Below are 20,555 nucleotides of genomic sequence, written 5' to 3'. Positions count from 1 at the left end.
CTCTTCATGGCCACCTGGATGCGCGCGCCGATCCAGGTGGCCTGGCCCTCCTAGATGGCAAGCGCGTGGCGTGGACCTTAGAGGCTATGCGACTCTTGTTTTAGATAAAACACCTGTACATAGGTACGATTTGCACGCGTGCTGGTACAATCTACTCTGTGTGTGCGTGCGTGTGTGAGTGCGGGCACGCGCGCACACGTGTGTGTGTGTGTGTGTGTGTGTGTGCCTGTCTGTAACAAAACATATTAATAAGTATGCACTTAGCGATTGAAGAGCGTACTAGGGATCAGATTTCGCTATCGCAGTCAACCCTTTAAGACGAAGCTTAAGGGTGCCCCAATTTTTGCTTTTAATGTACGGAAATGCCTGTTTCTGCCTGTAAATATTGTAAATAAATCCAGTGTGCTCTATCAAATTGTGCCTTTTCTGATCGACATGTTAACGAAAGAATTCACTACACCCATTACGTAGACTTAAGGGAATGCGCGCAGTAGGTGTGCCCTTATAGTAGTGAGGGACTGGCTTTAAACCAAGAAGTCATTATGATAATCGCTTGTTCTGAAGCCTAGTACCTCACAATAGCTAGAACTTCACAACTTTAGTGCAATATTATATGTTGCTTTGTGAAGCCTATATACAGAGCCCGCGTGTTTGGAGGTGAATCTTGCGAGTTATCTTCAGTGAGTTTCGAAGCAGAGGGAGTCACTTACGCCGTATATCGAAGCAGATCATGGCTGACAATAAGAAAAAAAAAGACCCTTGGCCGTTTTGTGGAATATCTGCTTGCCACACAAACGACCTCAATTCAGTAGTCACTCAGGCCAGGCAATTTTTACTGTTCCTTTTATTTGCATCTGTCTCAAGTTTTCTGTCAGGAACAACATAATTTTTTTCTTACAACCAACGATAGCACCGCCGGAATTTCTGCGGAACAAGTTCTTTAAGGCTATAAAGCTAAAAAGACTCTGAAAAGCCTCCCAACTATCGGTGTGACTGTCCTTCGCGCTCAGCACAGCCCTGCCGATTTTTTTTCGTTCTTTTTTCATTTCACGCGCTAGTGGTTTCAGACAGCAGAGCCTGACAACTAAAGTGCAAGACTCGGCTCTAGGTTTTATCTCACAACAGCTTTCCCTGTAGAAGTAACTTCCCTTGCACTGACAAGACATCAGGTTTCTACCATTAGAAAAGGAGGATTGGTCACCTTTTGATCTAATAATGCTTCTGTGCCTTCGTTGTCTATAGCGGGCTATCAAATGGCTGGTTTTCATCGCGGCCTTGACTAGCGACCTGCACACGTGCTTTTATTTCGCGAGAGCATGGCCCAGTACAATGATGTACTGAAATAACAAGACTTTGTACTGTTGTATCCTGTATATAGTAGTTTCGGTTTCTGTGTTTGAGTTGGCAACACTGGGTCCTTGTGATTGTATATATTTGTGGAACGTCTCCTAAAAAGGAGAGTATGCAACCGCTACCCGTGAGTGCGAGGCACGTCACTCGTTCACTACAATGGCGACGAGTGTTTGAACCCCGTCTGAGATAGTTCCCGGGGGATAACCAGCCACGCCCCCCAGATGGCTTTCGCTGGCATCGCCCCACCGGATCCGTTCCTTCCAACACCGGGTCGTCTCGTGCAGCCATGGTTCCGATGGCACGACATGTTCAAGGTCTATCTGCTGGCGTCAGGTGCTTCAGAGTTCTCCCCAGAGCGACGCAAGGCTCTTCTACTACATTCCTTGGGACCCGAAGGTCAACGTATCTTCAATAATATGTCTATTTCGCAGGCGGCCAAAAAGACTGAGGAGGAAGGGACCGGAGCTACGCCCGACGTGTATGACTCCGCGGTAACGGCACTGGCTAAGCACTTCGATGCCACCTGCAAGCTGGTCGGCGAGCGCCACCGATTTCACCGTCGAATTCAGTTCCCAGGCGAGTCTATTCAAGAATACGTGACTGCGCTAACAGAGCTAGCCGCGAGGTGCTCATTTATGTCGCAAGAAGAGTCACTACGTGACCAGTTTGTTGCCGGTGTGTCTTCGCATCGTATTTGGGAACGTCTTCTGTTAGAAAGGTCTTCGCTTTCGTTCAACAAGGCAGTTGCTCTCGCGAGTCAAATCGAGCAGGCAGCAGTGGAAATGAAGGAATTTTCCGTCTCTGTGCAACCAGTATCTGCGCAGTCTGGCACAAAAGGAGGTTCATCGTTGCAGTCACCCAATTCACTACCGCATGCTCGCAATTTCAGTCAACGCGATAAGGCAGTTACATCGGGGAACCGCCTCCCATCTCGACAGCCCTCTCCATCGAACTCGCAGCAACACGCGAATTCTTCGTATTGCTTCAGGTGTGGTTCTAAAGAGCATCGCGCTTCTTGAAAACACTGCCCAGCTAAAGAAAAAAAATGCTTCTTTTGTGGTCGTATCGGACATTTTGAAAACGTTTGCAACCAGAAGCAGTCTTAAGCAGCTGTCCACGAGGTTTCAGTACATAGCCCGTTGCAGGATGAAACCGTCGAGGTTCTTGTAGTTCAACAGCCTCTTGCATCTGCAATTCACATTAACATTCAAATCGGGCAGGTCGCTATGAAGCTGTTAGCCGATTCTGGCTCTTCATTTTCCATTCTTTCAGGCAAGGTGTTTGACCAACATTTCTCTGGTGTGCCGCTTCTTCCTGTTCCTAATGTGACGCTTCTGGATTATTCCAAAAGACCAATTTCGGTTCGAGGCTGCTTCTTTTCTGAGGTATTTTTCGAAAATCCCAGCGCACCGCTTTTGTTTTATGTCGTCGAACAGGGTACTTCTCTCGTTGGCTTGGATGGTATTAAGGCCTTCAAGCTGCGCATTAAAGGCTCTCAGCTCCAGTGTTTTCAAACCAGCACGGTACCGAACGCTGAAGTAACTCGGACATGTTCAATAGAGCCATCTATGCAGCTGCCGTCAGCACTTCAGCAAAAGTTTTGCTCGCTCTTCACAAATGAGCTGGGCCTTGCAAAAGGTTTTGTTCACAGGATTAAGACACGTGCGGGTGTTCAGCCAGTGGCATCAAAAGTTCGCCGGCTTCCTTTCATGTTACGACTACGCGTGTCTTCCGAACTGCAGCGCCTGGAAAGCTTGGACATCATTGAACGTATCGACGCGTCAGAATGAGTGTCCCCTATTGTAGACATTCAGAAGAAAGATGGAAGTATTAGGCTTTGTGTAGATTTACGCGAACCTAACAAGGTCATCGTTCCGGACAGCTTTCCGCTGCCTCACATGAATGAGTTGCTTCAAGCCTTGGTGGGTGCTACGCACTTTTCCAAACTCGACTTAGCGTCTGCCTACCACCAAGTTCCGCTGGATCTTGAGAGCAGGGACTTGACAGCTTTTATAACACATGAAAGGCTGTGCCGGTTCAAACGCGTTTGTTTTGGGCTAGCCTCAGAACCTGCTGCTTTTCAGAGTATGCTGTCTCGAATCCTTCGCAAATGTGCGGGTGTCCTCTTTTACATCGACGATGTAATTATTTTTGGTAAATCAGCTGAGGAGCACTTCAAGAACTTGGAGGCAGTGTTGCAGCGTATCAAAGACGCAGGTCTGAAGCTCAACAGCAAATGTGTGTTTGTAGTTCAAGAGCTTGAATTCTTGGGCCACAAGGTGACACCTAGTGGTATTTTGCCACTGTCGGGGAAAGTGGACGCAATTGTGGAAACGCCAGTTCCAAGAAATGCCACTGAACTCCGCTCCTTTCTTGGGTTGGTGGAATACTACGCCAAGTTTGTGCCACACTTGGCCGAGATGGTAGAAACAATTAGGGCTCTTTTTAGGAAAGGCGAAACCTTCAGCTGGTCTGTTGAGGTGGATAACAGTTTCCGCGTGGTAAAGGGGGTATTATCGTCAGATCTTGTCTTGCGCATGTTTGGTTCTGCGCTTCCAATTATCATTTCCACTGATGCATCCAAATGTGGTCTTGGAGCAGACCTTCAGCAGCACGCCGATAATAAGCTTTGTACTGTTGCTTTTGCATCGCACGCTATCTCCGGCTGAAAGAAAGTACGCAGTTGGCGAGAAGGAAGCACTTGCAAGCATTTGGGCATGCGAGCATTGGCATGCATACCTGGGGACGGAGCTTCACTCTTCGAACAGACCACCAGGCCCTCGTTTCGCTTCTGTCTTCGCAAGGCTCAGGCCGACACCCACTTAGAATTGCACGTTGGTGCACAAGGCTACTACGTTACAATTTCACGGTGGAGTACCAGAAAGGCTCATCTAACAGAGTAGCCGATGCTCTTTTGCGGTTACCCGTTCATATGGCAGATGGAGAGCTGACTTTTGAGGAGAAAATTGCTTACATAGTTCAACCGAGTTGCCTGACCAAAGAGCAGTTTGAACAAGCGGTTCTTGCTGACGCCACTCTTCAAAAGGTGAAGGAGTTTGTAAATGGGTCTTGGCCGTCACACAGAGACTTGCCGGAAGGTCTGGAACCATATTTCAGTGTTGGAGACGAATTGTCAGTGTTGAGCGAATTGTTGTTGCGTGCAGAGAGGCTTGTAGTTCCATCATCTCTCGTGGCTCAACTTGTGGCAACAACACTTGAAACTCACCAGGGTATCGGACGCACCAATGCCAGACTTAGGGAGCAGTTTTGGTGGCCCTGCATGAACAGTCACATGGAAGAAGCAGTCCACAATTGTAGCATCTGTCAAGCAGCAGATAAATCGGCAAAGACGTTGCCTGCCCCGCTGCAACCTGTCGAGCTACGAGAGAGACCATGGTAGAAACTTGCAATGGATATCGTTGGTACCCTGGAGAGGGTGCCTCCAGATTGCATATTTGTGCTGACACTCGTAGATTACTTCTTAAAATGGCCAAAAGTACAGTTTTCAAGGGAAATTTCTACAAGAACCGTGACCGAGTTCCTGCTCAACGTATTTGCACGGGAAGGCTATCCTGAAGTGATAGTCTGTGATAATGGGCCCCAATTCACGTCAAAGGAATTCGTCAACTTCCTACAACAACGAGCGATCCGCCTGTCGCACTCATCTGTTTATTACCCGCAGGCAAACGGACAGATCGAGCGGTTAAACCGCACGTTCAAGACTTACCTACAACTGGCCCGTCTAGAACAACGTCCGCTGCGAACTGCTGTACGGGATTACCTCGCCGCATACAGGTGCACACCACACGCCACAACATGAGTGACCCCTGCAGTACTTTTACATGGAAGGCTGCCAAAAAGGAAGCTTGACATCTTTGGCTTATCGCCCGAGTCCTTCGCAAAGGCACCCTACCAGGAGCTGGCCAGGCTGCGGGAACGTGTCGAGCGCAGGCAAGAGTACAGCAAAGCCTTCACCGACAGTAGGCGAGCCGCTTAACCGACAACAGTGGCAGTAGAAGACATGGTGCGGGTGAAGAAACCATCGGTTTCATTCAAAGGGGACACATCTTTTTCGAAGCCAAGGAAAGTCATCGAGCAATGCGGCCCAGCATCCTTCATTCTCGACGACGGCAAAACATGGAATGCGGCAAAGCTGTGCAAGGTGCCTGCTCGGCGCCCTGGCGACAATGGCTTTCAGCAACATTCTGCAGGGCGTGAATATTCGTTTCATCATGATCCCGGAGACGCGACGCTTCTCGCTGCAACATGGCAGCCAGCGTCCGCCGAGGCAAGTGCTCCCGCAGCGAAACCTGTGCCTAGTGCAGATTACGATTCGCGCTCGCCAACGAGACCAGCGGCCGGACAATTTCCTGCTTCAGAAACTGTTTCACGCCCGCCCGTGAACACTACAGAAGAACCTGTGGTGTCGTGCCCACCTGGTCGTCGCATTCAGCCGCACCGAGAGAGATGGCGACCGGACAGATATGGTTATAAAGTGTGAATGTGTAAATGTTCCTTAGTTGGTGTACCTGTTACCTAATGTATTAAATATTTTTGGTATGTGTATAGGTAATTTTGTGTGTATATATTGATGTGTATTTCTTGTTGTGTATTTCTCGTTCCACATATGAACTGTGCACAATTAACCTGTACTAACGTACTAACATCTTCCCAAAATAAAAAAAAATAAATGAGGGAGGGAAAATTTTGTATCCTGTATATAGTAGTTTCGGTTTCTGTGTTTGAGCTGGCAGCACCGGGTCCTTGTGATTGTATATATTTGTAGACGTCTAATAAAAGGGAGAGTATCCAACCGCTACCCGTGAGTGCGAGTAACGTCACTCGTTCACTACATGTACCATACTCGCATTCAAGGGTTGAGCCCCGGGCGTGCTTAAAGGAATTCTAATAATGTGGTTAGTGTTGTGTTGTTTGAATCGTTTAACATTGAAGCAGCTTTGTCTATTATTGTAGGAATTATCCGTTATATTGATGCATGTGACGTGTTAATAACCCAATAATACAGAAAAAAGACATGGCTCTGTGGTAAAATACTGGGCTCCGACGGACAGCACCCAGACTCGAACCCCATGATAACGGTTACGGACACCAGCGGCAGCGACGCACAACTGCGGCGTCAAAAATGGCTTTTCTGATCTCATAGCAGTTTTCGCAATAAGAGACACCCCAAAGAGGGCAAGTGGTTCAAGAATGTCCTACAGAAATAAAACCACCAGGTGTGCGCAGAACGCGAAGCCAGCGACAGCTGGAAGAGCGGCCTTCGGAGCTTTTTTGAAACACTCTTTGGGTAACTGCTATAGGCGCACTTGCACGGAACTCACCAGGCCACGAATCTTCATAGCCGTTTTTTTTTGAAGCTACCAACGACTCACTCGTTCAGAAATTCACATTGTTTGACGCCTCATTGCTCTGTGGCTGTTGTAAAATGCTTTATAACTCATAATAACGCAATCTATTTCCCGACATCAGCTCATCAAGCCTGCCTAAGGCATGTTTGCAACGAAGATTCAAGAACCGGCATGACTCAGCGGTAGAAGACTAGGTGACACACACGTGACTCGGACTCGAGTCCCATCGTGATTTTGGTGTCTTTTATTCTCTTAGTTTTTTAGGAGTGTAGCTCCCTAAGGCGAGGGTCTGTACATCCTCCGCTGTATGTAGTAGTAGTAGTATTAGGTAGCCACCTCTGTTTTAGTTCTTGCAGTGTTCAGTAGATGGCGGTACTGGTAGTGTTAAGTGTAAAACTATATGGTAGTACTTGCAGTTGATGATGCTTGTAGTTGATAAATGTAAAAATAGATGCTGGTACTTGCTGTTGATGTTGCTTTAGTTGATGAATTTAAACCTATATGGCAGTTCTTATAGTTGATGATGTCTTAGCCGATAAATTCAAAAGTACATGGGCGTACTCAAGTTGATGAGGCTTGTAGTTAATAAATTTAAATCTATTTTGCGGTACGTGTAGCTCATGATGAAAGAAGCCAGATGTTTTAATAGGAATGATGTCACATATGGCACGTGTCATTGGTGGAAGGCAATCGTTCGGCGACGTACGCTAGGGGGAGCGTTGTAATAAAATTCATTCGCTGTTTGCGCGCACTTGGACTCGCCGGATGAAGAAGCCTGCAGAGCAGCGAGCGCACAAGGCGGCGGCAGCACACGCTCACGAACAGAATTTTGATGTGCGAGCCTGCGAGGCAGAAGCGCGCCGTGAAACTGCACGACGCCACCGCCAAGATCGTGCCGTACGAGAGCGGGAGAGCCAAGCGGCACGGCATATACACACAGCGTTTCTCACGTCTTTAAATGATGATCGACTGGATGAATGACATGGAAGATTTAAGGTTTACCGATAATTCCCTCCGATGCTTCACGCACTCATCTTCATTCACCCCGTGGAAATGCTGTGAATCTTTCTCATTTCGCGCGAGAATGGTTACGGTCAACTATGGTGTACTGATTGTGATCTGATCACTGCTTTTTCTGCAAAAAAAAGGGGCTAAGAAGGTGTCTTACGTTCCCGGTCCACATCCAACGTCGATGAACTGGCAGCCCGTCATCCCGTCTCCTTCCGCTGCGCCACCAAGAAGCTCCTCATCGCACAAGAATGCCGTGTGGAAAAAGTCCAATACAGCAGCCATTGTCGCCTCGATTGTTTCCGAAGCCTCTTCGTAGACTTGGACGCTTTTAGCCGTAGCGAATCGAGCAGACTTTGCATTGGAGGAGATTCCATTGCCGCTCTTATCAACTGCTGGTGCATTCATCCTGGAAAAATAATTTCACGCACCAAAATAATAAAAGTTGCACTTTCACTGAAACGGGGAAGCAGTGAGTGTGACAGCAATCAATTAAAATCTCATGCGAAGAGTGGTAAGCAGATCTAAACAGGCAGCGCACTGCTCACGCACAATTTACGCACAAAAGGAACATACACAGGACGAGACCGAACGAACGTTCACCGCTTAAACAAATTGACAGACCCACGTACCCACAAATGCAGACAGGATGAGCGCGGGCTAACGAATGTCTCCAGTTGTTATTTCTCTGCGTTCAAGTGGTGTTTTTTTCGCAAACAGGACTGCAGCGAGCGAAGTGAGCTTCGTGCGCTTAGTAGCGCGATTCTTCCGGTAGAGTGTACGTACAAAGAAATTTATTTATGATCCGTTGAAGTGCCACCTCTTAGGGCGACACCACGGGCTACCCCCACATGTGATGAGTTATAAAAGCCACATCACAGGCTCTCTGGATGGCCCAAAGTGGATGCTGATTTTTCGAGTTATTGAGAGCCGAGCTTCATTTCTGCTGTGTGCGATCCACACGTAACAAGGGACGATGACTCCATCAAGTATCTGACTGAGGAGATAAATCGGGTCTGGAAGCAAGTTTCGGTTCCAGAAACCTAGAAGTCCGTGTCGGTAAGACTCATTCCAAAGCTTGTAAAACCCCCAGGACACGCAAACCTTCGATCAATCTTTCTGACGTCATGCGTATAGGGTAGATTGCAAAGCACGCTATTCGCAAACGTATTTCGGACCATGTAGAGAGGATAAATGTGTTTCTGTACAACCTGGTCAGCTTCCGTCTGGCTTTGTCGACGCATAATGCGATGAAGCTCATCAAGTTTCAAATAATCGACAATCCAACCAGAGGCGTCTGGGCTATTCCTTGCTTAGAATAGGAAAAAGTCACAGCTTTGCCGGAAAAGCGAAGCAATGAACGTGGTAGCCACAAATTGAAAGGTCACGCACAAAATGGAAAGCAGATAGAAATATGCGAAGCATTTATCACGCATAAATAGCGCACGAAACGTACTCACAAGTACGAATGTACGCGAATAAGCGTCTCATTTCTTACTTTTGTCTGTCTGAAAAACACGCGCTTTTCGCAAACGGAAAATGCAATAATTGCCGTGACATTTGTGCACCCGGTAACTACAGCAGAATTGTTCCAGGTAAAGTCCGAAGCTAGGGAAGGCGTACGACCTTCCCTCCTCTACGCCACGGGATAAGGGTGCGTGGAGGAGCATTGCTCCTATTCTTTAAGCCGGGTAAAGCATGCGTAGGAGATTAGAGCGGGCGCCGTCGCGCAATGTGGCTACGCGCGCTCATTGCGCCATCTTGGTGGGAATGCTGAAAAAAACACAATTCGCCCCTGTGATGCTCCTGAACACTGGAAAGTGGTAAGTAGCTTGTCGTTTAAACGATAAATGATGTGCTCCGGGATGGCTCAGTGGGTAACGCCTCGCTTTCATGACGCTGAGGTCCCACGTTCGATTCTGCGCGCCGGAGTGTTCTTCTTAAGAATTTTTTTCTTCTTTCTTGCGTTTTGAAATATATAGATAGGTATACGTATACGGGGCATGAAACGACGCCGACGCCCATGCCGAGGTCAGCACCGACGTTGGCGGCAAAATCAAGCCGATAGTCAATATAGCAATCAAAAATGGACAACATATCTCACGCACACATTCTAATTGTTATATTTGATCTCAATTTGGGCGCAGCCTTTTGCGGTTACATTAGCTCCTTTCTCAAGAAGCGGAAAGCGACAAGTTCGGAGACTCAACAACAGAGGCTTCCGAGCTTGGTTGTAAAGGCTCACTGGAAGAAGCTGTTGTGTCGATGCTATTATTTAACATGTCAAAGAGTGGTCTCTCAGGAAAGATCTCGGCTATAGGTTGTGTTAGTCACACACAATCTATGCAGATGATATAACTATATGGTGCAACAAAGGATGTGAAGGAGAGTTTGAGGCGAGACTTCAATCGCCAATCAATGAGGTTGAATCATACCTGCAAAGCACGGAACTAAAATGTTCTTGTGTTGTGCTTGTGTTGTGTGTTCTTTGTAATAGTGGCTGCGCTTCCTAGCAAGATAAAATGTTCCCCCCGTAGGTCCGAGTTACTCATTTTTAAACCCATCAGACGAGGTCCCAGGCCCAAAGGATGGAAGACACTCACAAATGTTGACATCAGGCTAACCACACGAAATGGGAACTTCATTCCTAGAGTTGAGTTCGTACGCATGCTCAGCATGGCTATAGAATCCAAAGGATCTAATAAGCTTACCTTAGATAGCATAAACAAGAAAACGGAAATGGTAATCAGACTCAGTAGTAGCGTGTCTAATAGAAGAGGAGGCCTGAAAGAAGACAATTTGCTTAGTATTTTTCATGCCTTTTTCATTAGCTCCATCATTTATGTAGCGGCCTTGCACAACTGGCTCAACTTTGAGAAAAGAAGCTTATTATTCTTTTTTAAAAGCGTGAAAAGGGTGCTTGGTATTCCCAATAATGCTAGCACATAACGCCTCTGTCAATTAGGTGGGCACAATACGCTGGACGAAATCATCGTAGCACAGGCTTCACTGTCCTGCTCTTTGTCAGGAAGAGGAATCTTAGTCATTCCGGGCCTCAATTGATTGTTGGCAAAGAATGGAAGCTATCGAATCACAGAGGAGCAAAGACAAAATATTCTTGTACCTCTGATTCCTCACAATATGCATCCGCAGCACAATGAGTGAAGGCCTAAAGCAAGAGCAGTTATGATCCTGAAAAAGATCAATGATGAACCCAAATCAGCCTGCTTCGTAGATGCGGCACAATATGGACGTTCATCACGCTACGCCATGATCGCAATAGATAACCGAGGTCAAATCTCCTCGTCGGCCTCCCTGTCGGGATTACCTTCACTAAAGTGGAGGAATGTGCTATTGCATTGGCCCTCTTGGATGACAGGAAGACGCAAATCTGCTCAGATTTCTAACCGGCCGTCAGGGCGTTTGCCTCGGGTTCCTTAGCGAAAAAGGTACATGAGGTTCTTAAGAACAAGACCGTAACTATGCACATAAACTCTTGGTTCCAAGCACACCTAGGTCACAACTTAGACTCACTCACCAGCCTCAACGACATCACTCCCGAGGGAGCATACTAACTCTCTGCGCGGGAAGAGAAGCCTTGTCACCATGCAGGTTTCAAGAGTTCCGGGACACTTTATTCACATTTATTGAATTCACAAAGCACTTCTATGTAGAATGAAGACTTTTCTCCACACCACTAAAAGCTCATGAGACCACAAGCAATGACGCTTAGGATGCTACAAAGAAATTCTTATCCGTATCTTGCTTTCCTGCACTTGTTAGCGTCCTGTATCCCGCTTTTGGTAAAATTTAGGGTACCGAAGATATGGCCGTGAAAACGTGAAATATGACCGAGGACACAACACACGACTCATCCACTGTTAAGAAAATGTAAAGAAAATAAGCCGGTATTTAATTAGGAAAACTAGGTTACAATATTACTCGCGCAACCACCCAATACCGCACATCGCACAACGCACAACCGCTCAAGTCGCCCGCAATTCGCAGACTCTTCTTCGCACGCCGTACTCACTGCGTCTCTGGCTCTTCCCTTGCTTTTCGCTCTCCTCTCTCGACCACAGATCCGAGTACACATACGCGAACGCTGACTCAAACACACACACACACACACACACACACACACACACACACACACACACACACACACACACAGGTGCTTAAATGGTTCCACGAAGTCAGTGGGGGAGGTCCGTCGCTTTGCCATTCGGAGAAGCAGTGTCGAACGCCCCGCAGGCCACGGATGTGCAAAGCGACTTGTTTACCTCTTCTTGCATCCGAAGTCGCAAGGTGCAGTAAAACGTGCCGCCGCCTTTGTGCTGACCAGGCGCCCGCAGCACTGGGAGACTCACCAATCGCAGCTGCCCATAAACAAGGAAGACGGCCCCTTCGAGTGACCAACGGACACTCGCGCGACACAACACACGCAAAAAGAAGAAAATAAAACAAAACTTGGACGTTTTGAAGCAGTCGCGTACACTCGGTCAGCCTGACAGTCATTAACGTTCTCGTTAATAGAAAAAATATCATAAACGAACCCACACGCCAATACACCAACAGAATTGTTTCCTTCGTCGAAGAAGACAAGAAAAAAAAAGAGCAACTGTTTAAGTTCGCACAGTTCGCTCGGTAAATCTCGGCACGCACTGAAGTTCTTAAGAAGACGCCAACGCAACTATGGCGCACTCGCATAGGGATGGGTCTTGGCGCAGCTACGGGCCGAACGTCTCAGTCGCTGCACCTCACATTCGGGAGCGTCCGACTCCTCCGCAGACTCTTCGTGGTCATCAAGGTGTGAATGTGGATTGGTCGTTGTCCAGCACTTCAACTGCGACACGTGCGCAGTGGTCGCGAAGCGGCTCACCCTTGTTTCGTCAAGGTCGGCAACTCGATACGTGTCAGCTGGCACCACTGCTGTTATTACAAGGGGGCCCTATATTTTGGCTGCGCTTTGGCAGGCTTTCCCGTCTGTTTTGGAGCCCTCGCCAGGAAGACTACGTCACCTACACCGTACATTTTAGCCGGGAAGTGGCGCTTGTCGTAAGCGACCTTCATCTTCTTCTGCTCGTTTATGAGGCGCTGCTGTACACGTTCGCGCGGCCCACCGGGCTCCTCCCACACTGACGCTCTAGATTCAGCCAAGCGCTTCAGTGCCACGCTGTGAAATTCCGGTCGATAACCATGTAACATCTCGAAGGGAGTCTTCCCGGTTGTCTTGTTTACAGCTTTGTTGAAGCTGCACTCTGCCTCACTGAGCTTTTCGTCCCAATCTCGCTGCTCTGTATCGACCATCGATGTAGTATTGACTGGTAGAAGTGTACGGTTCACTCGCTCGACCAGGCCGTTAGCTTGAAGACGTTGAGTGGAGTTGAGCACATGGTTTATCCCTCGGGCACTGCAAAAATTTCCAAACGCTCGTGATGTGAAACAGCTGCCCCTGTCAGTAATGATCCGTTCAGGTAAGCCTCTCTCTATTATGAATTCCTGTAGCGCCGCGAGCACTAGCTTCGTCGACGTGTCGTGCCTCGGGAACACCCTCACGAACTTCGTCAGGTTGTCCACAATCACCAAAAGGTACTGGTTGCATCGCTTGCTTGGCACAGAGGGTCCTAGATGTTCCATGTGAACCACTTCAAATGGCGTTTTCCCGGGGAGGATAGGGTTCAAAAATCCTTCCCGCTCTCCGGAAGCAAGCTTGTTGCTTATACACAGGAAGCACTGCGATATATGCTAACTAACATAGTTACGCATCCGTGGAAACCAAAAGTTCTCGTGTATCGTTGCTACTGTGTGGTCTAGTGCAAAATGTCCCATCAAGTCGTGGGACTGCACAACTAATGCCTTCCACATGCTTTTTGGCAGTACCAAATTGTGCCTGGCTTGCTCACCTTGCCCTATCTCCCGCACAAGCGATACGTCCATAATCGAGTAACCTTCAGTTCTTTGCTTTCATCCATGGTGCCGAATTCCTTTGGATTTTCCAGCATAGTTATGATTTCTCTTAACTCCTCGTCTCTCCTTTGCAGGACCAAGACCTGATCGGCAGTGAAAGTGACACACACTTCAAAACAGTCCGCAAGGAGCGTACTCAACGTGTCAGTTGGACCCTCAACGGCTGCTCTGCCTAGCGAGTCGACATAAAGCATTCGTGCCCCTCGGCGATGCTTGATTGTAAATGTGAACTCCTGGATTGAGTCATACCAACGCTCTATTTGCGGTTTAAGCGTTCGCTGTGCGTTGAGGTACACAAGCGCCTGACAGTCGATCACGATTGTAAATGATATTTAAGTAACAACGGCCTAAGTCGGTCCACAGCCCACACTATTGCCATTAGTTCCCATTTGGATGAGTGGTAGTAGCTTTCAGCGTCGGTCGTCTTTTTACTCACGCAGTAAACGAGATGCCACTCGCCGCCTTTTCTCTACAGTAGCATGGCTGCCAAACATTTGGTGCTGGCGTCAGTATGCAGCTCCGTTTCCGCATATGGATCGTACAACTGTAGCACTGGTTCGCACGCCAGCTTGGCCTTCAAAGCCGCGAAACTCTCATTTTGCTCAGCATTTCACTGAAACGCTGTGTCCTTCCTGGTCAGTCTAGAAAGGGGCTCGGCAACCAAGGCGTACCACGGTATGAAGCGTCGAAAAAAACTTGTTAGGCTCAAGAATCTCCTGGTGTCGTGAACACTTTTTGGCGTTGGAAATTCGGTCATTGCTCGCACTTCGTGTCACCCGGCTGTACGGTTCCAATTTTCATTGGAATCTGAGGAAGTCCACGGAGTCCATCGCGAAAGCACACTTGCTGAGCTGGAGGGTCAGATTAGCTCTTCGGAATGCCTCAAGTACTAAGCGAAGACGCGTTATGAGCTCATCCCAGTCTTTGGCTGGTATTAACACGTCGTCGAAGTAGCACATAGCAACCTTACCTCTCATGGGTCCCAACACACAATTCACGAGACGCTGGAACAGACCCGGGGCATTTGTAAGACCAAACATCATGCGCTCGAATTGCCCTGTCTCATCAGGTGTTATAAATGCAGTTTTTATTTTGGCCTCTTTGGTCAAAGGGACTTCGAGGCATCTATGTGCCAGGTCAAAGACGACGTATAGTTTGGCCCCGGCAAGACCCTCGAGCTGGTCATTGATAGCTGGCAAGGAATACTTCTCCTTTATCGTCTGAGTGTTCAGCCGACGATACTCTACAATCACGCACTGCTCTCCATTTTTCTTTTCAAGGAGAATGATTGGGCTCACATACTCGGAGTGTGTCTCAGTTACGATTCCCTCTTTTTTCCACTCTCCGACAATGTCACGTATAGCCTCTCGCTTTGCTGCGTTCGTGCGGTAGGGCCGAGCAGCCACGGGTGCGCTACCAGGTATCTCCTGTATGTCCATCGGAAGGGCAGGTGTGCAGCAAAGTTCGCTGAGATTGGCGGCGAAACCATCCTGGTACTCATTTAAGAGGCACGCGAGCTCACGACGCTGCTCCTCTATTACCGGGGGGCCCATTTTAATTTCCTCGCACATAATCGGCCGTCACGCCTCCGTAACTAGAATTTGCTCCGGCTTCGCCGCGTCGCACTCCTGTCTGCTCTCATTTATTTCCATCATCTCGCAACCCGGGATGTCCGCCTTTGTCGCGTGGCCAAGTCTTTGTCTTTTACGTAGAACCAAAGTCTCTTTGCCAATCAAAGTCGTATTGCCATTCCATTTAACGTGATTCAAAAGCACGCCAGGGTCAATTTTTCCTCCAGAGACAGCGTTGGTCTCATTTCTGGGGCCTTTTGCTTGGCAGTGTTTTTGGGTATTCGCAGTCTTCCCACATTTTACACATTTTTCTACTCGTCTTTCCTCTGGGCGATCCCGCGAAATATTTCCGAATTTGAAACAATTGTAACATTTTCGCTCACCATTCTGATTTGTGACAGGTGGCCGCTGGTCCCGCCTGTCGTACTCGGACGCACCCTGCAGTGGTGCCTTGGGTGCAGCTTGCATACGAGGTGCATCGCTCGTCGCTCTTTGTTCAGCCGCTGTTCCGAAGCGTTCTCGTCCCTCACGGTCGATCCTCTCAAATTCCTGAATGTCATGCAGCAGGTCATCCGCGTCTTCGTGTGACCTTCAAAGAAGCATCGTCCATAACTCCCGCGATCGGAGACTGCTCAGCACCTGCACCTTCGTATCACAAAAATCTAAGTGCGCCTCTCTGCAAAGGCGCACGTTCTCGTGAAAGTACGCAGCCATGTTTTCATTCCGCTGCTGCATGCACTCTTGCATACGGCTCCATCATTCCGCCGCCCGAGTCTGACTGTAGAAAGTCCACCCGAACATCCGCTCGAAATCGTTCCATGGTGAACTTTCGGCAGCTCCCGAACGGTGCGAATCTTTTGCTGCACCGACCAGGTGACACTTGGCAGTTTTGTGCAGGAATGGCGTTGGCCACCGGTGGAGCGTAGCCGTCTGCCGCAAACTTTGCATTCATTCCCAGGCTGCTGACGCGCAACCATCACCGGAAAAGTCTGGAATATTCCTGCTCAAATCGGGCATCACCTGAAACGTGTTGACGGCCGCCTGGTGTGGAGTCCCCGACGAATCCGGCTGAGGCAGCCGCCGTAGCAGGTCCGGCAACAAGCGGTCTTTTTCCCGCAAAGCGTCGAGAAGTTCCCGCTTGATGAGCCCAGCACAGTTGTCGTCATCACGATGACCACTCTCCTCCGGCGATGATCCGTCCAGCATGGATGATGTTAGCTCTCTGGAAGTGCGCGCTCACTGGAAGTCCACAATTGCTTTGTTCTCGCACTGACGCAATCGCACTCCTCGCTACGATTTTTCAAACTCGTTCTGAACGCTTTTTAAAATCAGTCAAATTCCACCTCTGATGAATGTTAGCGCCCTTTATCCCGCTTTTCCTAAAAGTAAGGGTGTCGCAGATATGACCGTAAAAAGATGAAATATGATAGAAGACACAACACACGACTCACGCACTGTTAAGAAAACGTAAATAAAAAAGCCTGTGTTTAATTAGGAAAATAAGGTTACAATATTACTCGCGCAACCGCTCAATACCGCACATCGCACAACGCACAACCGCTCAAGTCGCCCGCAATTCGCAGACTTCTTCGCTCGCCGTACTCGCTGCGTCTCTGGCTCTTCCCGCGCTTTTTCGCTTTGAATTTTTTAAGCAGTCACGTACACACTGTCTATTCTCAAGTGACTTCAGCCAACACCCTCTAAAAATTGTTGAGGCCTCTTCGCATCCTCTTTTAACCACGTGCTACGTCACGGAGTGTGTCCAGCGGAAATACTGGAAAATCCTCTGGCTACACTGGCTCCGCATCTGTTCCCGGCGCGCTTGGCCGGGCATGTCAGTGCGTGGGCGCCAAACCCGCCCCGGAAACTCTCAAGTTCCCGCGATGACCGTAGAGGGCGAAAAAATTGTCCGCGGCGAGTTTTGTGATTTGCGCGTATATTGGAACTACTAAATTCTCTTTTAGTGGTCAGATAAGTTAGTGAGCATTTTCTCTGTCAGGAGAGCTCAACGTGGGTGAGTTTTTTATTTCAGGATGTATCAAAACACCGTTAAAAAGTAGTTACTACGTCGTTTTTCAGAACGAATTGAATAAAACGTTTTGTATTACTTTTATTTTTATACAAGAGCGGTGATTATTTTAGTTTAAGTATTGAGATTATCCTGAATGGATGGATGGATGGATGGATGGATGGATGGATGGATGGATGGATGGATGTGGCTGTACCTAATATCGGGCTAACGCCACCTAGCCGTAATACTTAGCAAACTAACCATTAGATTTTTCTTTGTTTCCTCTAAATAGTGAGGTTAAGGGTTCGTACTTTACAGTGAAGGGCTTATTTTCACTCGTGCCTTGACTTTAGCCACCAATCAGATAACCTCCTTCTAGTTAGGTCTACCCACCTAAAGTCTATTTTGCCCTTCCTGTCCCTAAACCCCAGCGCTTTGAAAAACTCAGCACCATTATCCTGAACTATAAGGTGAAGCCCTTTACAGAGCATTATCAAGTGTTCGGCAGTTTCTTCTTCCTCTCCACACGCACTGCATACTGTGTCTGCCCTTCGTCTTTGGCCCATTATGTCTTGGTTCGCCACACTCCCGTCCTGGCCTTAACAGTAGAGAACTACCCCGAGAATCATCTTAGATCCTTTTTTTGGTAATTTCTTGCTTAAAAGTTCGATAGGTCTCTAGTGTGGACTTCTTAATCATGCCAATTTTCCACATGTCAGTCTTCGTTTCCTTTACCTTCTTCTTAACCGATAGTTCTTTTTGGTTTGGCCACCTGCTGTTTTCTAAGTATTTGCAAGTCAATTTCCTGGTTCGCTTCCTCCATTTTGTATCTACACTCTTCATGTACAAGTAGCTGAAAACCTTCCTAGCCCAGCGCTCCTCCCCCATTTCTCTCAATCGCTTCTCAAATTTTATCTTGCTGCTCGCTTCCCTGCCCTCAAATCATGTTCATCCCGTATCACCTTGTACTCCCTCATTTGGTGTATTCCCGTGAGCTCCTAAAGCAAACCTACCTAATCCACGTTGCTTAATTTCTAGTCTTGCTTGAACTTCTGATCTCATGCACAAGACCGCATTGCCGAACGTCAGCCCAAGAATCATGACCCCTTTCTATATTCCTCTCACAACATCAATGCGAGCTAATGTGTCAGACTTTACGGGCCGCTACGATGAAGCGAACGTGTCTAAAGGCTGTGAACCATGTCAGCTGCCGTGCTTCACCGACGTCCACCTAAGCAGCCTCCAGCCTGGGAATTCAACGCCAGCATATCGCGCGGACATTGCCTACGAAGACGGAATAATTTTGCACAATGTGGGCGTGTTTGCCGGTGAGTGAAAATGCCCTGCTTTGCATCTGAACAGGGCCCTTTTTTATGCGCTTCTGTTTTTGTCATTTCATAAAGCTTTTCGACTTGTACAGGTATTAAGATGCACACCTTCTAAATGTTTGAGACTGCTTACTTCGTTGTCACCTTCGCTGAAAATGAATTTACTGCTAAAGTTTGTGACACAGATCACAGCCTACGTTCTGCCAGTTTCAGCTCAAAATAAGTCTGCTGCAGTATATGCTCTTGAATTCAACACATAAGAGAGCCAAGTGAACCTTTAGTACATGCACGCGTTTGTACAATTTTCGTAAGTTCGCAATAAAACCAGTTATTCATTTAATGAATAACACGAATTATTCATGAAAATCAGTTCTTTTGCATGAACCACATAGTCCATCCAGTTGGGCAATTAGGTAGCTTTGTCCTCTGATGAACGTAACTAAAACAAATTCATTATAATGTCATATACATAACAAATTTCCAAAAACAGTATTGTAATGTGCACACTACTTTTCTTATATGCAGTATTTCCATATACATTCTTCTTAGACATGCATCACCAATCCGTTCACGCATCTACCACAGTAACCAGGACTGTTTTTTTTTCTTACAACCCAACCGCAGCCATCAGGAAACTGCTCATATCAGTGTACGCTTGGCTGCCTCATCACTCTAAACCTACCTCAAGTCAGCGGAAAATGTGTCATCACTGAAAGCACGCTCATGAGCCAAAATACTTGCAAGGTATGGTTGAAGACACTTTATTTATTGAACATATTCGTACAATCACTTGTGTGTTACTCCGCTCATAAGCCAGTTTTTTTTGTTCTTAGAAAAATGGACTGAAGAGAGACCATTGATTTCCAGGCTACCCGCATCCAGTCGTAAGAAGCTCTACAGTTGCCATAGTGAGAACTCGATGCGCCACCAATTGGCCAGGTGGACAAAGGAAGCCTTATACTGAAAAGCAGTGATAGCGTACGGTGTGTTCAAGCTGTACGAAATTGGGGGCACATATTGTTGTTTCTTGCTTTATGAATTACTCAGCTTACAAGAAATGCGTAGACTCCAAAATTATTGGACAGTGCATGTTCAAGAAGCACAGGACCAAATTCATTGGTCGATCATGGGTGAGGCCTTTGTCCGGCAGTGGGTGTATTCAGGCTGATGATACGCCAAAAACAAGCACCGACATGTACGCAAGCAGGAAGCCTTAGTGTTTAAACATATGTCAATGTTTGTGCTTCGAAATATGTTTGGTCACATGGCAAAGTTAACGCAATCAAAATGAGAAGTAATCAGTAATTCACATTCGCTTGCATTTATTCCACTGTGACTTCATGACCATCATTCCTAGCTTGTCCAAGGGCTTCAGTTCAGCATCCGAAATCTCGTCTGCCGAGAAATGCTGCTTTTAGTTGTTTTTCTTCTCTAGTAAATATAGTTTGGTTTGTATTTGCACAGGGGGCACATCACTGATTCTGCGATGGAGTACTCATCGTTGCTGTTGTTCCAGGTGGTCCTCTTGCTTGGCGCGGCTAAAATTCATCGAGCACGGAGCCATGCTGCACAAATTCCGACAGTCCCAACGGTCGGCCACCGAAGCTGGTTTTGAACTACCATGACGATTTCACCAGGCCACTCGGATCTTCGACACGTCATGCTACTATCAGCAAACCGGACACGCTACATAAAGCACTCATTCGTGACCTTCCGCCGGGACACAGCACCGATTCTGCGATAGAACACCCACCCTTGCTGTTGTTCCAGGTGGTCCCCTTGCTTGGCATGGCTAAGAATTCGTTGAGCATGGAGCCATGCTGCACAAATGCCGACTGTCCCGTCGGTCGGCCACCGATGCTGGTTTTGAACTATCGCGACAATTTCAACTAGCCACTTGGATCTTCGACACGTGATGATGCTATCAGCGAACTGGACACGCTAT

At 47.7% G+C, this 20,555-nt stretch overlaps 1 protein-coding gene across 1 annotated transcript in view; it reads right to left on the bottom strand.

Moving 5' to 3' along the window:
- The window catches only part of LOC119167765 (uncharacterized), a 219,787-nt gene that overhangs the window by 126,465 nt on the left and 72,767 nt on the right, over positions 1-20,555 (bottom strand). Inside the window, exon 2 of the mRNA XM_037419295.2 lies at positions 7,891-8,139. Coding sequence (XP_037275192.2) covers positions 7,891-8,138 — 248 coding nt within the window. The 5' untranslated portion in view covers position 8,139. The remainder of the gene's footprint in view (positions 1-7,890; positions 8,140-20,555) is intronic.

This window comes from Rhipicephalus microplus, chromosome 3 (genome assembly GCF_043290135.1).
Source record: "Rhipicephalus microplus isolate Deutch F79 chromosome 3, USDA_Rmic, whole genome shotgun sequence".
NCBI classification, from domain to species: domain Eukaryota; kingdom Metazoa; phylum Arthropoda; class Arachnida; order Ixodida; family Ixodidae; genus Rhipicephalus; species Rhipicephalus microplus.
The sequence above is the reverse complement of the archived record's forward strand: the minus strand, read 5'-3'. Positions and strand labels throughout refer to the sequence as shown.